Source organism: Trachemys scripta, chromosome 16 (genome assembly GCF_013100865.1).
Source record: "Trachemys scripta elegans isolate TJP31775 chromosome 16, CAS_Tse_1.0, whole genome shotgun sequence".
Classification (NCBI taxonomy): Eukaryota; Metazoa; Chordata; order Testudines; family Emydidae; genus Trachemys; species Trachemys scripta.
In genome coordinates, this window is record NC_048313.1 from 15,282,949 (window position 1) to 15,297,257 (window position 14,309).

The 14,309-nt window shown below is 46.8% G+C and overlaps 1 protein-coding gene across 14 annotated transcripts in view; it reads left to right on the plus strand.

Annotated features, from left to right (window-relative positions):
- The window catches only part of ILF3 (interleukin enhancer binding factor 3), a 22,218-nt gene extending 13,192 nt beyond the window's left edge, over window positions 1-9,026 (plus strand). For 3 of the 14 annotated variants that reach the window (XM_034791759.1, XM_034791765.1, XM_034791760.1), the window contains 7 exons: window positions 770-907; window positions 1,136-1,312; window positions 1,590-1,746; window positions 1,997-2,050; window positions 5,803-6,168; window positions 8,030-8,167; window positions 8,372-9,026. In XM_034791759.1, the coding sequence (XP_034647650.1) occupies window positions 770-907; window positions 1,136-1,312; window positions 1,590-1,746; window positions 1,997-2,050; window positions 5,803-6,168; window positions 8,030-8,167; window positions 8,372-8,505 (1,164 nt within the window). In that variant the 3' untranslated portion in view covers window positions 8,506-9,026. Of the gene's footprint in view, window positions 1-769; window positions 908-1,135; window positions 1,313-1,589; window positions 1,747-1,996; window positions 2,051-2,473; window positions 4,791-5,802; window positions 6,169-8,029; window positions 8,168-8,371 lie in introns of those variants that run through there. The other 11 variants (XM_034791761.1, XM_034791766.1, XM_034791763.1 and 8 more) reach the window with 7 other exon arrangements.
- The last annotated feature ends 5,283 nt before the right edge of the window (window positions 9,027-14,309 follow it).

The window sequence follows — 14,309 nt, forward strand, 5'->3', positions numbered from 1 at the left end:
TTTTTTTGCAACAGCATCACACTGTTGACTCATATTTAGCTTGTGGTCCACTATAACCCCTAGATCCCTTTCTGCCGTACTCCTTCCTAGACAGTCTCTTCCCATTCTGTATGTGTGAAACTGATTTTTCCTTCCTAGGTGGAGCACTTTGCATTTGTCTTTGTTAAACTTCATCCTGTTTACCTCAGCCCATTTCTCCAATTTGTCCAGATCATTTTGAATTATGACCCTGTCCTCCAAAGCAGTTGCAATCCCTCCCAGTTTATCATCCGCAAACTTAATAAGCGTACTTTCTATGCCAATATCTAAGTCGTTGATGAAGATATTGAACAGAGCCGGTCCCAAAACAGACCCCTGCGGTACCCCACTCGTTATGCCTTTCCAGCAGGATTGGGAACCGTTAATAACAACTCTCTGAGTACGGTGGAGTTTTGATTCAATAGTGTGTCCTGAAACTCCTTAGAGTCCTATAAAATATTTGAGTATTTTTTTTCTCTCCTGTTTTAAAGGGGTATCCTAAGTAAGGAGTACACTGACTATACAGAATGCTGACAAATGCAAAATAAAACTGATAAAAATAATTAACTTTTCAGTTATAGTAATTATAGGGGTTATAACTGAATTTTTTTATACCTCAAACTTAACTTTCAATGTAATTTTCCCTTTAAGATTAACATTTTCCTTAATTATAAAAACCACAAACATACATTGGATAACTCCAAGTCCAACAGCTCGTTGGACCTTTATCGGCACGTCTAATTTATTTTAGAATGTGAAACAACAGGGACCAATCCTGACGAAGCATGGCAAGAATCCAGTGATGGAACTCAATGAGAAGAGGCGTGGTCTAAAATACGAACTGATTTCAGAAACAGGCGGTAGCCATGACAAGCGCTTTGTCATGGAGGTGAGTTGACTTTATTGTCCTCTGTACACAAGGTTACCTTTATAGACATTCTGTGCAGTTTTAACTTCCAGGCCTAGTAAAATTTCACTAGTTCATACCAATTTGTCTGACACTGCGCATGGAAGTAGCAAGCTATGCCATAATTTACCAACATGGCAGTGACAAAAAGTAACTCCTCTTGTGTGGCTATTACTGATTCATAGCATGGTGATTTAATCTCTTTCTAAGGTTGAGGTTGATGGGCAGAAATTTCAAGGAGCTGGCTCAAACAAAAAAGTGGCGAAAGCCTACGCTGCTTTAGCTGCCCTAGAGAAGCTGTTTCCCGATGCTCCCGTTGCTATTGAGCCCAATAAGAAGAAAAGAGCCCCTGTTCCTGCAAGGGGAGGACCCAAGTTTGCAGTAAAGGTAGGTAGACTTGCGCTTGTGTGTGTGTGTGTGTGTGTGTTAAGCAATACTACTCAACACCACCCCCCGATAGACTGGGGAGGGGTGGTTATTATCCCAGTTTACCTTCAGAGAAATGGAGATTGATTTACCTTTAGTTTTAGAATTAGGAGCAAACACACAGGTTCATGGCTCAGTTCTACCCACGTTAAACTTTAGAAACACAAATCAGTTTCATCGTGGACATTTAAATACTGATTTAAAAACAGGATTGTGTAACAAGTCGTCTTTTCCACAGCAGCATAATCCAGGTTTTGGAATGGGAGGCCCCATGCACAATGAAGTGCCACCTCCCCCAAATCTGCGTGGACGTGGTAGAGGAGGCAACATCAGAGGCCGTGGAAGAGGCAGAGGTGGATTTGGTGGTGGCAATCATGGTGGCTATATGAATGCTGGTGAGTTACCATGAATGTTTCACTCTACTAACTTGATGTCTGCTGTCTCATGTTAAACTTAATACACATAAAATGAAGTAACTGTTCACAAACTATCTCCAATGGAGTTGATCAGCTTTCTTGCAAATTCCTACATTACACAAGTTAGATAACTTACACTGTAGCTTATTGGAAGTGAAGTTTGTTTTAATAGCTTTTCATTAACAATAGAAAATGAATATCTTAGAGTAATTGCTTTACTCCATTCTAGGAGCCGGATACGGAAGCTATGGTTATGGAGGAAATTCTGCAACAGCAGGCTATAGTAAGTGTTAATGTTTTAATCTTTGAAACACAGCCCCCTACTGGGGTTACTCAAACTCTGGGTTACAACATACAGTGATATACCTGTACCCGAACCATCATAGCATGTTCATTTTTAAAATGAGAAATAATGAAAGGGAGCTGAATCAGATGTTTAAAACTTAAACTCAAATCCAGGTGACTTTAGGTTTCCTCTTCAAATGTGAATATTTTAAATTTCTCTGCTTTAAGCCATGTGAAGCAATCCACCACTCTTGTGAATAAGATTTTCCCGAAAATACACAGCTATTTGTCTTGAGAAGAAACCTTCATTGGGGGGTGACAGGAGCAGAGAAATCTAAAACATGACTTTCAAATGTGGCGCATTTTGCCATCTTCAAAAGAATTCTAATTTTTTTCTCTGCTCTGTCTCCCCCTTTTGTAGGTGACTTTTTCACAGACTGCTACGGCTATCATGATTTTGGGTCTTCCTAGATCATCTAAAAGTATTGCAAAAAAACAGCTTTTTACTCCAATTTTCTCGAACTCCAAAACCCAAAGTGTTCGTGCTGTGTCCCTGTGCTTCACTGGGTTTCTCAACAGTGGCTTTTCACCGCAGCTTGTCTGAAACTGTTAGCCTGCAGAACTTAAGACAGTGGCAGTTTTTATTGTGATTTGCCTTTGAACTTGGTTGTAATTTGATGTACACAACAGGGGGAACTAATTATCCAAGAACATTTTTGTGCAATTTGCACAAATTTTAAAGTCAGCTCTGTTCATCATAAAGGCAAAACGCCCACCTTTGCTTTTTATGGAAAGCATTACTTTATTTTTAAGAAACAAATACTGAAGTTTTAATCTACCTTTGTCTTAATTTACAGCAGGTTTTGTACAAAATTTAAGCCTTTTAATAAACACCAGAACTTGGGTTGATGCCTCTGACAGTAGGGAAGATACTTACGTTTCTGAATCTAGTACAGCCCAGCTTTTTAAGCATGCAAAATGGTGACTTGTATGTGGAATCCTATGTGCTAAATTAATCTTTACATTCTTTGTAATACACTGGTGGATAAATGCTGGAGGGGTGTGACTTATTGTGGCTGAGAGCTAGCATGCTGTCAAAGGTATTGTACTGTGCTTCCAATACTGGTACAATAAATATCCAGGCATTAAGGAGTTGTTGTAAAAAATGTCAGTTTTGATGACTTCTAAAAATGCATGGGTTCATTAGTTACATAAAAATGGGCTTTTTTGATCCAAGCATAAAGGGCCTAAAGCACTTCAAAAACTAAAATGTCCAAGAGTTGCAAACCCCAGCAGGCTGACTGGTTGCTCAGGCCATCTGATATTCTCTATAGTTTATGCCTCTTGTAAAATACACATTGCTCTAAAAGCAGAAGTATTTAATAGCCCGGACAATGAAACTTCATAAGAGCTTGAAGTCTCAGGGAATCAATTGCCCTTTGAGACTCTCGAATGTTTAATAAAACATCATGTGTTTGGTCCTTTATTCTTGCTATGATACTTATGTTTCAAAATTGTATTTTCTTTGTCACTGTTCTTTTTAGCTGCAAATCCTGCAGCATTGCATTAATTTAATTTGTGAGGCTCAATAACATTTGAGTTAACTCAGTAATTTAAACTGGTGAAAACAGTAACCTGTGAAACATCAGGTTGTTGAAACCTCCTTCGGCAAAATTTTAAATATTCAGTGTGAACACTTTTTAAAAAAATAATGCATGTCCTATTTTTTTTAGAAAGTTATTGTTTGAGATAATGTCTTTTTATACAAGGGAATAGATATTGTTCTGAATGAGGTGAAAATGCCATTTTTTTTTAAATGAATACATGTTAAAGTAACTTGTGTGTTGGATATTTTTATTCAGTAGTTTTAACTGAACGGGGGTGGAATTCAGTGCTTAGTTAAATATGAAGGGTTCATCTAGAAATGACTGTCCCAAAAGCTGTCTTAACTCGCTCGGGAAAGGAGTCAACTTCCACCATTTACGTTTTCAGCTCAGGTGATGCAAGTTTCTCCCTCACCTCCCATTCGGAAGAAGCTCGCTTCTGCATTCTTTCATATATTCTTTTGCTATAACTCTGGATCTCTGTTTGTAGCAAAGCCGGGAGTTTAGTACCAAGCTACATCCTACAGAGATATTGTTATTGTGGTATGGTTGTGCCGTAACCATGTTATAACTTCTCTTGGGTGGAAAGAAATATTAAAGAACCTTGTATCTGCCCCATTGGAACGTGGCCTTCTGCCACAGAAGAAGAAACGCGTTATAACATGTTTATTTGCATAGTGTGAAAAGGGCCTTACCCTAATTTAGAGGTGGGGTGAAGTCGGTTTAAATGGTTACTCCAGGAGTATTAGATGTTTTAAACTAGTATGCAAAATAAAGAAAAACGCTAGATGGTTTCTAGAGCCAGCTCTTGTGTACAAACTGCCGTTTGTAAGTTGGAGATGAGCTCGGAGTCACAGTCTATCGTTCAGATGGGCTCTTTAAAGTTTCACAAATGTGGAGCTGTTAAAACAAAAATCACAAGTTTACTCCTTGACTTTCTAACCTTACACTCTTCTCTATTTGAGAAGTACTAAGTTCTTAATACACCCCTCCTTTGTTTCTAATGTAGTTTAAATCAGTAAAGCTCCACCTGTCTCTGAAGCATCACTTGAGCTCCTGGAGCTGTGCGTATTCTGCTGTGGGCGGTGATGCAGGTTTTTGTCTAGATTCTAGTGGCTGTTGTTTCTTGGTAAATAAGAATCATGACCTTTATTAAAAAATCAAATGCAACATATACCTCCTCTCGTCTTAAGTTATTAAAGTAGGCCAATTATCTAGGGCCCAAACTGAATAATCCTGTTAAACTTGAACATGTTTAAATTGGGCAGGAAAGTAGTTACTTAACAGTGCAAGATCCAGTCTGTTAGTACGACAGGCTGATCAGAAAATAAGTTTCAAGCTGCCAAAAGACTAAGTACAACATTATTCCAGTTATTCCTTTTGGGGATCCTCAGCCCCAACACAGGGTTCTGGTAACCTTCTGAGTTCATGCTGGTGCCAGAATTTGATGGAGTGAGCACTTCGGTACAATTGAATAAGCTTTGTATAAGGCATCTTGACTTTCAGTCAAATTATTGCTATTCAAACAGCACTTCATGTGGAAAGTGCTCTTTATCTTAGTGATTTGCATGGGTGTTGGCTCCAAGTCCTTGTCACTGGAGTAAGATTCTTCCTGATTGTTATTCCTTTTCGGTGGAGAATGAGCTTCAATTATCATTGGTGGCTAGCTTGTCTCCAATGTAATTTGGGGACTAGACTAACTAACTTTGTAGAACATGAAGTAGGAACTGATAGATACTGTAACATGCATTGGAAAAACCACTAGTCACCTTGAACTTAGTTCTAGAATTTGGTATAGATACTTAAAGTTCTACACCCATTTAATTCCTATGACTTGGAGAGTTGTTAAATGAGCAGTGAGAGTAACTGGAAGATCCTATGTCAGTGTATAGTGATTCCTTATCTACGTAAATGAACGAGGTGTTACACCTGTTGGCCTTGTCTGGAATTACTTCAATCTTTAGTCATGTGTTGGTCAAAATAGTCCCAGATTCTAAACTGCTGCTATATAACAGCAGAGCATCGTAGCGTGATATAAGGCACACAACCATTTACATTTAATTGAGGTATTTTAAAACACAGTGTGGAGTGACTGTTTCCTCAAGCCTATCGGAAACACCGTCTGACTTCCTCTTCCTTTGTTCAGGCCAGTTTTATAGCAATGGTGGTCACTCCGGCAACACAGGAAGTGGTGGAGGTGGTGGCGGCGGGGGCTCCTCTGGGTATGGATCCTACTACCAAGGTGGTGACAACTACAGCTCACCCGTTCCACCCAAACATGCGGGAAAGAAGCAGCAGCACGGAGGACAGCAAAAACCTTCCTACGGGTCAGGGTATCAGTCCCACCAAGGCCAGCAACAGCAGTCCTACAACCAGAATCAGTACAGCAATTACGGCCCTCCACAAGGCAAACAAAAAGGATATAATCACGGACAAGGCAACTACTCTTCTTACTCTAATTCCTACAACTCCTCTGGCGGAGGATCGGACTACAACTACGAGAGCAAATTCAGTGAGTGGGGGGTTGTTTATCTGGTTGGAAGTGTGGTGTGGCCCTCTTCCCCCTGAGTGTGTTGTCACCGCAACGGGGGTTCCACGGAGTCTCTGGCACTCCGAAGCAGCCAGGTTGACTGAACTTTGGACTTAGCAGTCTGCAGCTCAGTACTCCAAGGGGCTGAAATTTAAAAATGGAATGAAATTTTTGATAAGGTTTAAATGCTACATTTGGGGGGCCAGGCAGAGACTTCCACAGGGAGCATGAAGAGTCTTTTTTGGGGTGAGCAAGTGGTACTGCCTTAAACATTTGCGTTTTAGTGAGCTTCAGGAGTTGTGAGGATGGTACGTCAATGCCATATTGGCATGAGAGTCCATCATGGGCGTGTTGCTCTGCTGAAACTTCCTTTATTGGTTAAGGAGCAGTGCCATGGAATCAGGGACATGAACGGGAGTAGAACAAAGCTTCAAGGCCCGTAAACACTTCTGTCCAGAAATACTGTTTGTTCATGGTATACAGCCCAAATAAAAGATAGCTAGTGAGACTGACTAGCCCTCGATCACGTGGCTGGTCTGAGATGTAGGGAATTACAAACTGTAAATACAGGCCCATTCTGTGTACTGGCCTGTCTATTCCCTGGTGATTCTGGGCAGAAAATCTGTGGGTTTGACATAAATATATCCTCCTATTTCATATAGTTTAGATCTAGTGTTTAGTGTTCAACTGGAAAGAAGCAGGACTCCCAGTGAATGTAAATCTATTATAAAATGGACACCCTTTGCACTTCATTCCAGAGTGAGACCCTGTTACACTTAAGGCTGGTCTACACTGGAAACTTACGTCAGCATAGTTACATCTCTCATCTGTGTGACAAGCTACACCCCAGAGAGAAAGCTAAGCTGACCTAACCCCGTGTATAGTCAGTGCTAGGACTATGGAAGAATTCTTCCATGGACCTAGCTACTGCCTCTCGGAGGTGGGTTAACTACAGCGATGGGAGAACCCCTCCTATCACTGTAGCGAGTGTCTACACGGAGGAGATTCAGTAGCACAGCTGCAGTTGTGCGGCTGTAGCGTTTGCAGTGGTGACATATAGCCTTAGTTGTTTGCTACATTTGGCAGCAGATGCCAGATTGGCCTTTTGACCTGTTAGACGGATCTCTCTCCCATTCTAATGCTACTTCCCATGATCAGTCAGAGCTGTACCAAGGAGAGACTATAGTCTGTTATAGGTTAACTTCTCCCCAGCCTGTCAAATTGTGCTGTCTCTTTATGGCTATTGTCTGCTACATTACCACTAATGTGATCAGTTGGCATTTAGTCTTTAATAGCTTTAGAAGAATAAACGTTTGAGAGTTCTGCTCTTTCCAGCACAAATCAAACTGCTTCAGGGCACTTATGCCAAAAGCCTGCCTGCCTGTTTACATCCCACACTCACGTAGTTTTTGGCTAGGCAAGGCTAACTGCGGCTACCCATGTGACTCAGCCAAAAAATTACCCAAGTCCCCACTCTCCACCAACGGTATCTTTTTACTTGCATGAGCTGTTCTTCCAGACCCTGCAGCCGTACACAATGTACAGGCTTTGGAGAAGTTACCCTGTCACAGACTAGAGTCTCTCCTTGGTACAGCTCTGACTGATCAAGCTTCTGCTGCTCGGGCAGCTGGGCCCGTGGCGCTTTTACCAGCCAAAGGCTGCAGGGGAAAGATTTTCTCTAATTGAACACTTGGCCGTCACCCTTACCTTGATGAGTCATAAACTCCTTGGCAGTTTCTGTTACTAGCTCAGTTCTATATTGATATTTTTAAGGTGTCCTGGTCTAAGAGCAGAGTTGCAGACCTCATTGTCAGGCTTGCTCAGCGTGTGTTCTCCATTGCAGATTACGGTGGCGGCAGTGGCCGTGGTGGAGGTGGAGGAAATAACTATGGGTCAGGAGGTGCCTCATACAATACTGGTTCACACAGCGGCTATGGGGGAGGATCTGGGGGAGGAGGGTCGTCTTACCAAGGTAAGCAAGGTCAGTACACAACCCTCTTCGGCTCTCTTTGTTAAATGTTTGTGTGGTGCGAAGATGCAGTCACCACTCTTCTGTTTTCTGTGTGCACTCTGCTGGATGGCAGCCCGGACTGGATAAGTAACAACAATTCTTGTTGCGTACGGTTGTGTTAAAATAGCTCTTGTCTCACAACGTGGTTTAGATGAACTCCTCTCTCCATTTCAGGTGGATATTCTTCTCAGACTAACTACAGCTCTCCCGGTTCAGGCCAGAATTACAGCGGACCCCCAAGTTCCTACCAAGCTTCCCAAGGCGGCTACGGCAGAAACGATCACAGCATGAATTATCAGTACAGATAAACCGACCCTTTCTCCATGGGTGTGAAGTTTTGTTACCTTCTGCACTTGCGCACCCTTTGAATATTCAGTTTTATTGCATCACAGTAAACATGTAAACCCCCGTTTCCATGTTGCAGTGCTCTTTGTGATATCCGTCACTAATGGTTGAGTATCTGTAATTCCATACTTAGCTGTATTTTGGACATCTATGTATTTAATGGTTTGTTAGTTGCCATTACAACTTTGTCTAAATAGAACTTTTGAGTTAATAAAATTTCAGTATCCTTTTTCTATTTAAAATTGTCATTCAAGTGTTAACCCAGTATGGCTTTAAATAGATAAGGGATATGCCATCTGTTAATGCTTTTGTGAAGTGAGTTAAACAAGCTTTCTGTATTTTAATGCTTTAGTGTTTCAGTTTTATAAGTGAAGATTTTATTTTAAAAACCAGTGGGAAAGAGTGGGTTTTGTATGTCTGGATCATTCAGGCAGTACATCTGGATTAAGCTGAATGTAGACAAATAAACACAAACTCTTGATGTCTTTGTCTCCAAACGTGTAGTTTTGCCTTGCATACAAATGTCAGCTAGAATGTTTGTCTGCAGCAAAATAACTTTTTCCTCCTCCTTTAATAGACACAGTGGCACAAATAGTGAAAAATGGCCAGAAAACCATTTTGCAGAAATCTATCCAGCAGCCCAAGTTTTGCAGATGAGAAACCTGAATTAAATAGCTGTTTCTATCAATATAGAAAGCAAAACTCAAAGTTCGTTCTGCTGGACATGCTGCCCTAGGTACCCAGGGACTGGAAGAGGGGCTGTCGCAAACACCGACTCTTGCCAGAATTAAAAAACTGGCCTATGTCGCCCTTGACCCATGAAAGATAGAGTGGAAGCTGAGAGTCCTGTCTCAAGCAGGCATGTCTGAAATGCCTTCGGTGAGCACTAGGTGATGCTCGTGTCTGCCGGGGAACGTAAAGAGCTGCATTAAAGCCAAAGGCTTTGCCTGTGTTGTGCAGAAATCGCGTTTGAGCCAACTCCCACCTGTCTGTTAAATCCCCTCCAGCCCCGGCCATCTCTCTTCACGCTCCCTGGCCAGGAGGAGCAGGGCCATGCAGACTCGGCAAGCTTTGACCTCTTCTGGCAGTCGGGCTTGGTCTGTACTCTTAGCAAGACGCTTGCAATAGCTTGGCTGGGATTACACAGTAATCAGCTTCTCTGAGAAATTTCTCACTTCCCAAAGGGCACCAGTCACTGAGCGAAGGTGCTGGAAAGGATGGCAGCCTGTGCTGCCTGCCCGTTCCCTGACGTGCACATCAATTTCAGTCCTCGGTCCTGCAGCTTAAATGGCTGGCAGGCTTGCCCAGCTGCGGACAAGCCATGTATTAATCCCCTGTTAGACAGCAGCGGGATGTAACAAACGAGCCCGTAGGTCAGGCCGCTTGGGCAAGGCTGAACTTTGCTGCCTTTAATCATGCTTTGTACAAGCGGCGCTGAGGCAGGCAGCAAACCATGTCACGGCTCCGCCAGACACAGTGACTGGTGTCCCTCTGGCCTGTCAGGCGCCAGCTGGGCAGCTTTGCGCGGCAACCTGTCTAGGGAGGCCAAGGCGTCTGTCACAGGTGAAGGCAGTGAGGGAGCCGGGCTGCTGTGCTGTGGTGGGCAATGGGCCGGAGTCTAGCATCCACAGTTCAGTGCCAGCTGGGTGGGCAGGTTAACACGTGGGGAAGTGCGCTCCCCCCTCTGTGGAAAGAAAACTGCCCTGAGGCTTTCCATCTTGGTTCTGCTTCAGCGTACCTGCACAGCTGCCCCGCTTTGCCTCTACGGGCCCCAGTGTCCCGGCTTCGTTACCCACGCCCCTGCATGGCTAATACCCCCTTCCTGGTGCGGCCGAGCACCGCGTCTTTCTCTGCAAGGTGTTGCTACCTGAATTGCTGTGGGGAAGACACAGGAGACCTTGTTGCTGATGATTTAGATAGTCTGAGCCAGAACCTGCTTAGAAGAGCCAATCCGCACAGGCCCCCTCGCATCGTGCTCCACCCGACAAGGCAGGGCAAGGATTCATGGGCACCCTGCTCTCTTGCCAGGTGCAGCAGGAAAAGGAACCCTGAGGGTGCTGCATCTGAGTGCGGGGGGGGGATGGGAATGCAGCACCCACCTTGCTGATAGTGGCACACTCAGCCCAGGCTAGAAATTAAAGGGGCTTTGCCCGTCTGGCAGGGAAGCTGGTGTGTGCTTTTGTGGAAGTGATTCCCCATCTGCTTGGATGTTTGGTTCAGCCCTGGTTGGGCACAGCCTGGGGGCCCCTGTCTGGGGCCTTGTCAATCCAATGACAAAAAGGACAGACATCTGGCCCAGCTGCAGGTGGTCCTGGGTTTCTAGCCAGGCTGTGGGGGAAAATGCACCACGGAAGGGTTTAATGCTTAAGCAGGCCTGGGGAGCTCAGTTGGGGAGGAAGTGGAAAAGCACCTCACGGGAGGACCTTTTTTCCAAGCCATGCAGGTTAAGCCTAGGGGTAAGATGATGGGGGGAGCTGTTGGGTAGGAGAGCTGGGAGGGGCGGGGCGGGGGCTGACTTTCACAGGAGACAAAAGCAGGTTCTGGAATAAAAGTGAAAGCGGCCTCTGACCACCAGAAGCTGGGAGTGGCCAACGGGCCGCATCACTCGGTAGTGGCCCTGTTCTGTTCATCTGGAATTGGCCGCCGGGGGAAGACAGGATGCTGGGCTGGATGGGCCGGTTGGTCTGACCCCCTGTGGCTGTTCTTATGACTGGATAGTAGTGGGGAATTCTGGAAAACCAACTAGAGAGGGAGGCAGAAAGTGGGGAAATAGCCCCATGTCTTGGGGGAGGGAGGGATGGACCCAGCCACGCTAGGCTGTAGCTGACTGGTGGGACTGGGGCATGTATTGGGCACCTCCCATAAATCTGCACAGGCTTTGCTAGCTGCATGTTCGTGGAAACGTGTCCCTTGTTGAAGCCAGGCAGCTCACTTCAAAGCGCCCGGTGCTAAAGTGGATGAAGGGAGGGTGGCTGCGGTAAGTTATTCACTGCATCGAACAGGGCTGGCTTTTGCCTGAGATTTGCATCACAGGCTGCGCTTGTGTGTGGTCGTTCCAGGTCACAGGGCCCTTTTCCCAAGTTTGGGGTGATAACCCTGGTGTTCCTGCTCGATTCTGGCACGGCAGATGGCACTCTACCTACTCAAACACCTCCTGGCAGTTCCAGATAGCACCATCTAGCTCTTACCAGTAGATCTCAAAGCACTTTGCAAAGGAGGTCAGTATCAGCATCCCCATTGTATGGACGGGGAAACTGAGGCACAGAGAGGGGACATGGTTCGCCTGAGGTCACCCAGCAGGCCAGGGGCTGAGCTGGGACCTGAGTCCAGGTTCGGAGTCCCCAGTCTCCAATCCACGGTAGTCACAGGATTCTCTCTCTCTTCTAAATGGCCGGGCAGTTCTCAGAGAGTTGTTGCGTCCCACCCCGGACGCTGTTTCTGGGCGTCCTTCGGCAGAAATGCCGGCATAGAAATGCAAAGAATTATTAACAAACCTGGGACTGAAGCCTGGTTTTAGCAGTGACACAAAGTCCTTTTTTGAAACCACTGCTTTTACGCTTCACTAAAATCAGAGCGCTTGGCCGTGCCCTGGGGGGGGCAGCGTAGTGGTCCAGCTGCCCTCGTTAGATATTCATTCAGCATAGCAGTCTCCTGCCGTGTGGTTTTGCATATTTGTAAATCCACTCATCCCCCAAAAGGCCCCTCAAGGTTAGGTATCGGTCATTGCACCAATTCCCCCTTGTGTGAAGAATAAATCACCCAGTTGGTACGTGGACAGGGCGCAAGTGTTCTTTCAGTGACCGTCGGAAGGTGCGGAGTGGGGGCAGCGCTGCATTCACTTGCTTCCCCAGGCCCCACCGTTGAATGGAATCGGCTCTTGGCTGGCACACGGCAGTAACCAGAAGTTGATTTTTGGCCTTGGCAGTTTGCTTTGTTTTGATCTCATGCAGCCTCTCAGCTGAGAGACAGGGCACCCCAGGGAACAAAGTTAAGCCCAGCGACGGCCGCTGTTTTCATCATGCTTGTAGACAAAAGTGTCGTAACCAGGGCCTGAGAAGGATTTGAAGCGCAGCGGACACCTGTCTCCACCACGGATTTGAGCTGTGTTTGTAATGAGTCAGTGGTATGGTTGGCTGGGGAGGCGGTTAAGACAGCTGCTGAAGTGTGCAAGACCTCAGCCCCAGACCTGCATCTCGTTAGGGTTTTTCCTCTTCCTCGTTGGCATGGTGCACGCGGGGCCAGATTGGGAGAGGTTGCTATTAACCTCAGTCATCTTAGCAAGGGAGGGGGTGGGGGTCGCCATTCTTTGGGGACTTGAAATGGGGAATGGAGGCTGCTTTCTCAGCCCCGTGAAGGTGGCTGCTGGAATCACGGGGCGCGGCTCTCGGCAGCACGTCCGGCTACATCTAGCATGGTCCCTCCTGGCCTTCAAATCTCTGAATCTAGGATCTACCTGAAAATCAAAGGCTCTGAATTGAGGCCGGAATGAAAAGCAGGGGGTGGGCTTGAGAGCTGAGCACGACCCTTGTGAAACTTGAGTTCTTACTGCAACCCACCCTCCAGCCCGATTTGCACCTGCCTCCACGGCCCCTGCCCTTACCCCACGCTAGGGGGAGCCTGGACCCTGTCTGCCTGATGCTGTCGCGCGTGGTACTGGAAGTGGCAGAGGAGCTCCCTTGCAAGGATCTGCTCCACTCGAGGGAGTTCCCGGAGCTGGCCTGGGTCAGGGTGATTTTGCAGATGCAGAATATTTTCCCATTAGCCGCTTCCTTTATCTCTGCCCCATCTCCCAGTTCCGAGCAGCGGGGAGTTGTGTGGGGGGGACCCAGGACCCGGCATGCACCACACAGTCTTTGTCCCTGTGCACTCGAGGGAAGCAGGTCGTGCCTTCCCCGCTACCGGCCCAGCATTGTCGAGGTGACGCCACTGGTCTCCATGGGGAAGGGGGATGGGGTGGGGAGGATGCTATGGCAACCAGCCGGCACAGGGGAGAAGGGAAGAGGAGTTGCCTAGCAACAGAGGAAGTGCCAGGATGTTCTGATCTAACCAGCCTTGATGTTTGGGGGGAGTGGGATGGGGAGGAGAAGCGAAGGTGTCCATGCTGTCCCGGGGGTGGGGGCGGTGAGGATGAATTCTCAAATGTCTGCAAACAGTTGTGGCCAGCAGGGAGAAGGGGGGGCACTGAGAGCAGTGCCCTTGGACAGAGGGGTTACCCACCCCGCTGGAGCAGCAGCCAGGCTGCGGTGCCCAGCTAGGAGGGGCTCCCAGGGCCGAGATGTTGGCTGCAGGTCAGCGAGTCTCAGGTGCTTGGGCTGGATTCATTCCAGGGGGGATTGGGGGCTTGTTTTTCTTTTAGGAGGGCAGCTCCTCTCCTTTGGCCCAGGTTTCCCGCGGGTTGGAACCCCGTGTCCTGGAATGGCTCCGGGATCCGTTCTACCCGCGCACGCCCAGCAAAGCTCCCATCCCATACGGGGAGGGGGGGGGGATCGGCAGTTTGCTAGCTCAGCAGGACGTGCGTGTGTCCCCCGGCCGGGGGCAGGGACCAGGACGGGACAGATGCCGCTCGCTGGCGCCTGGCGGGTACTGAATTGTCACCAGACGCGCCCTTATAAACACCCGACTCTTATCTAGGCACAGGGGATTGCTGCAGGGTTCTCCGGGTACCTTGGGCCCAGCTCTGGCTCCAGCCCAATTAAACGGATGCAGGTGCCACTTTCAACATGAGGTGCAACATCTCAGTATTTGTCTCTGCCAGGCCCGTCTAGCC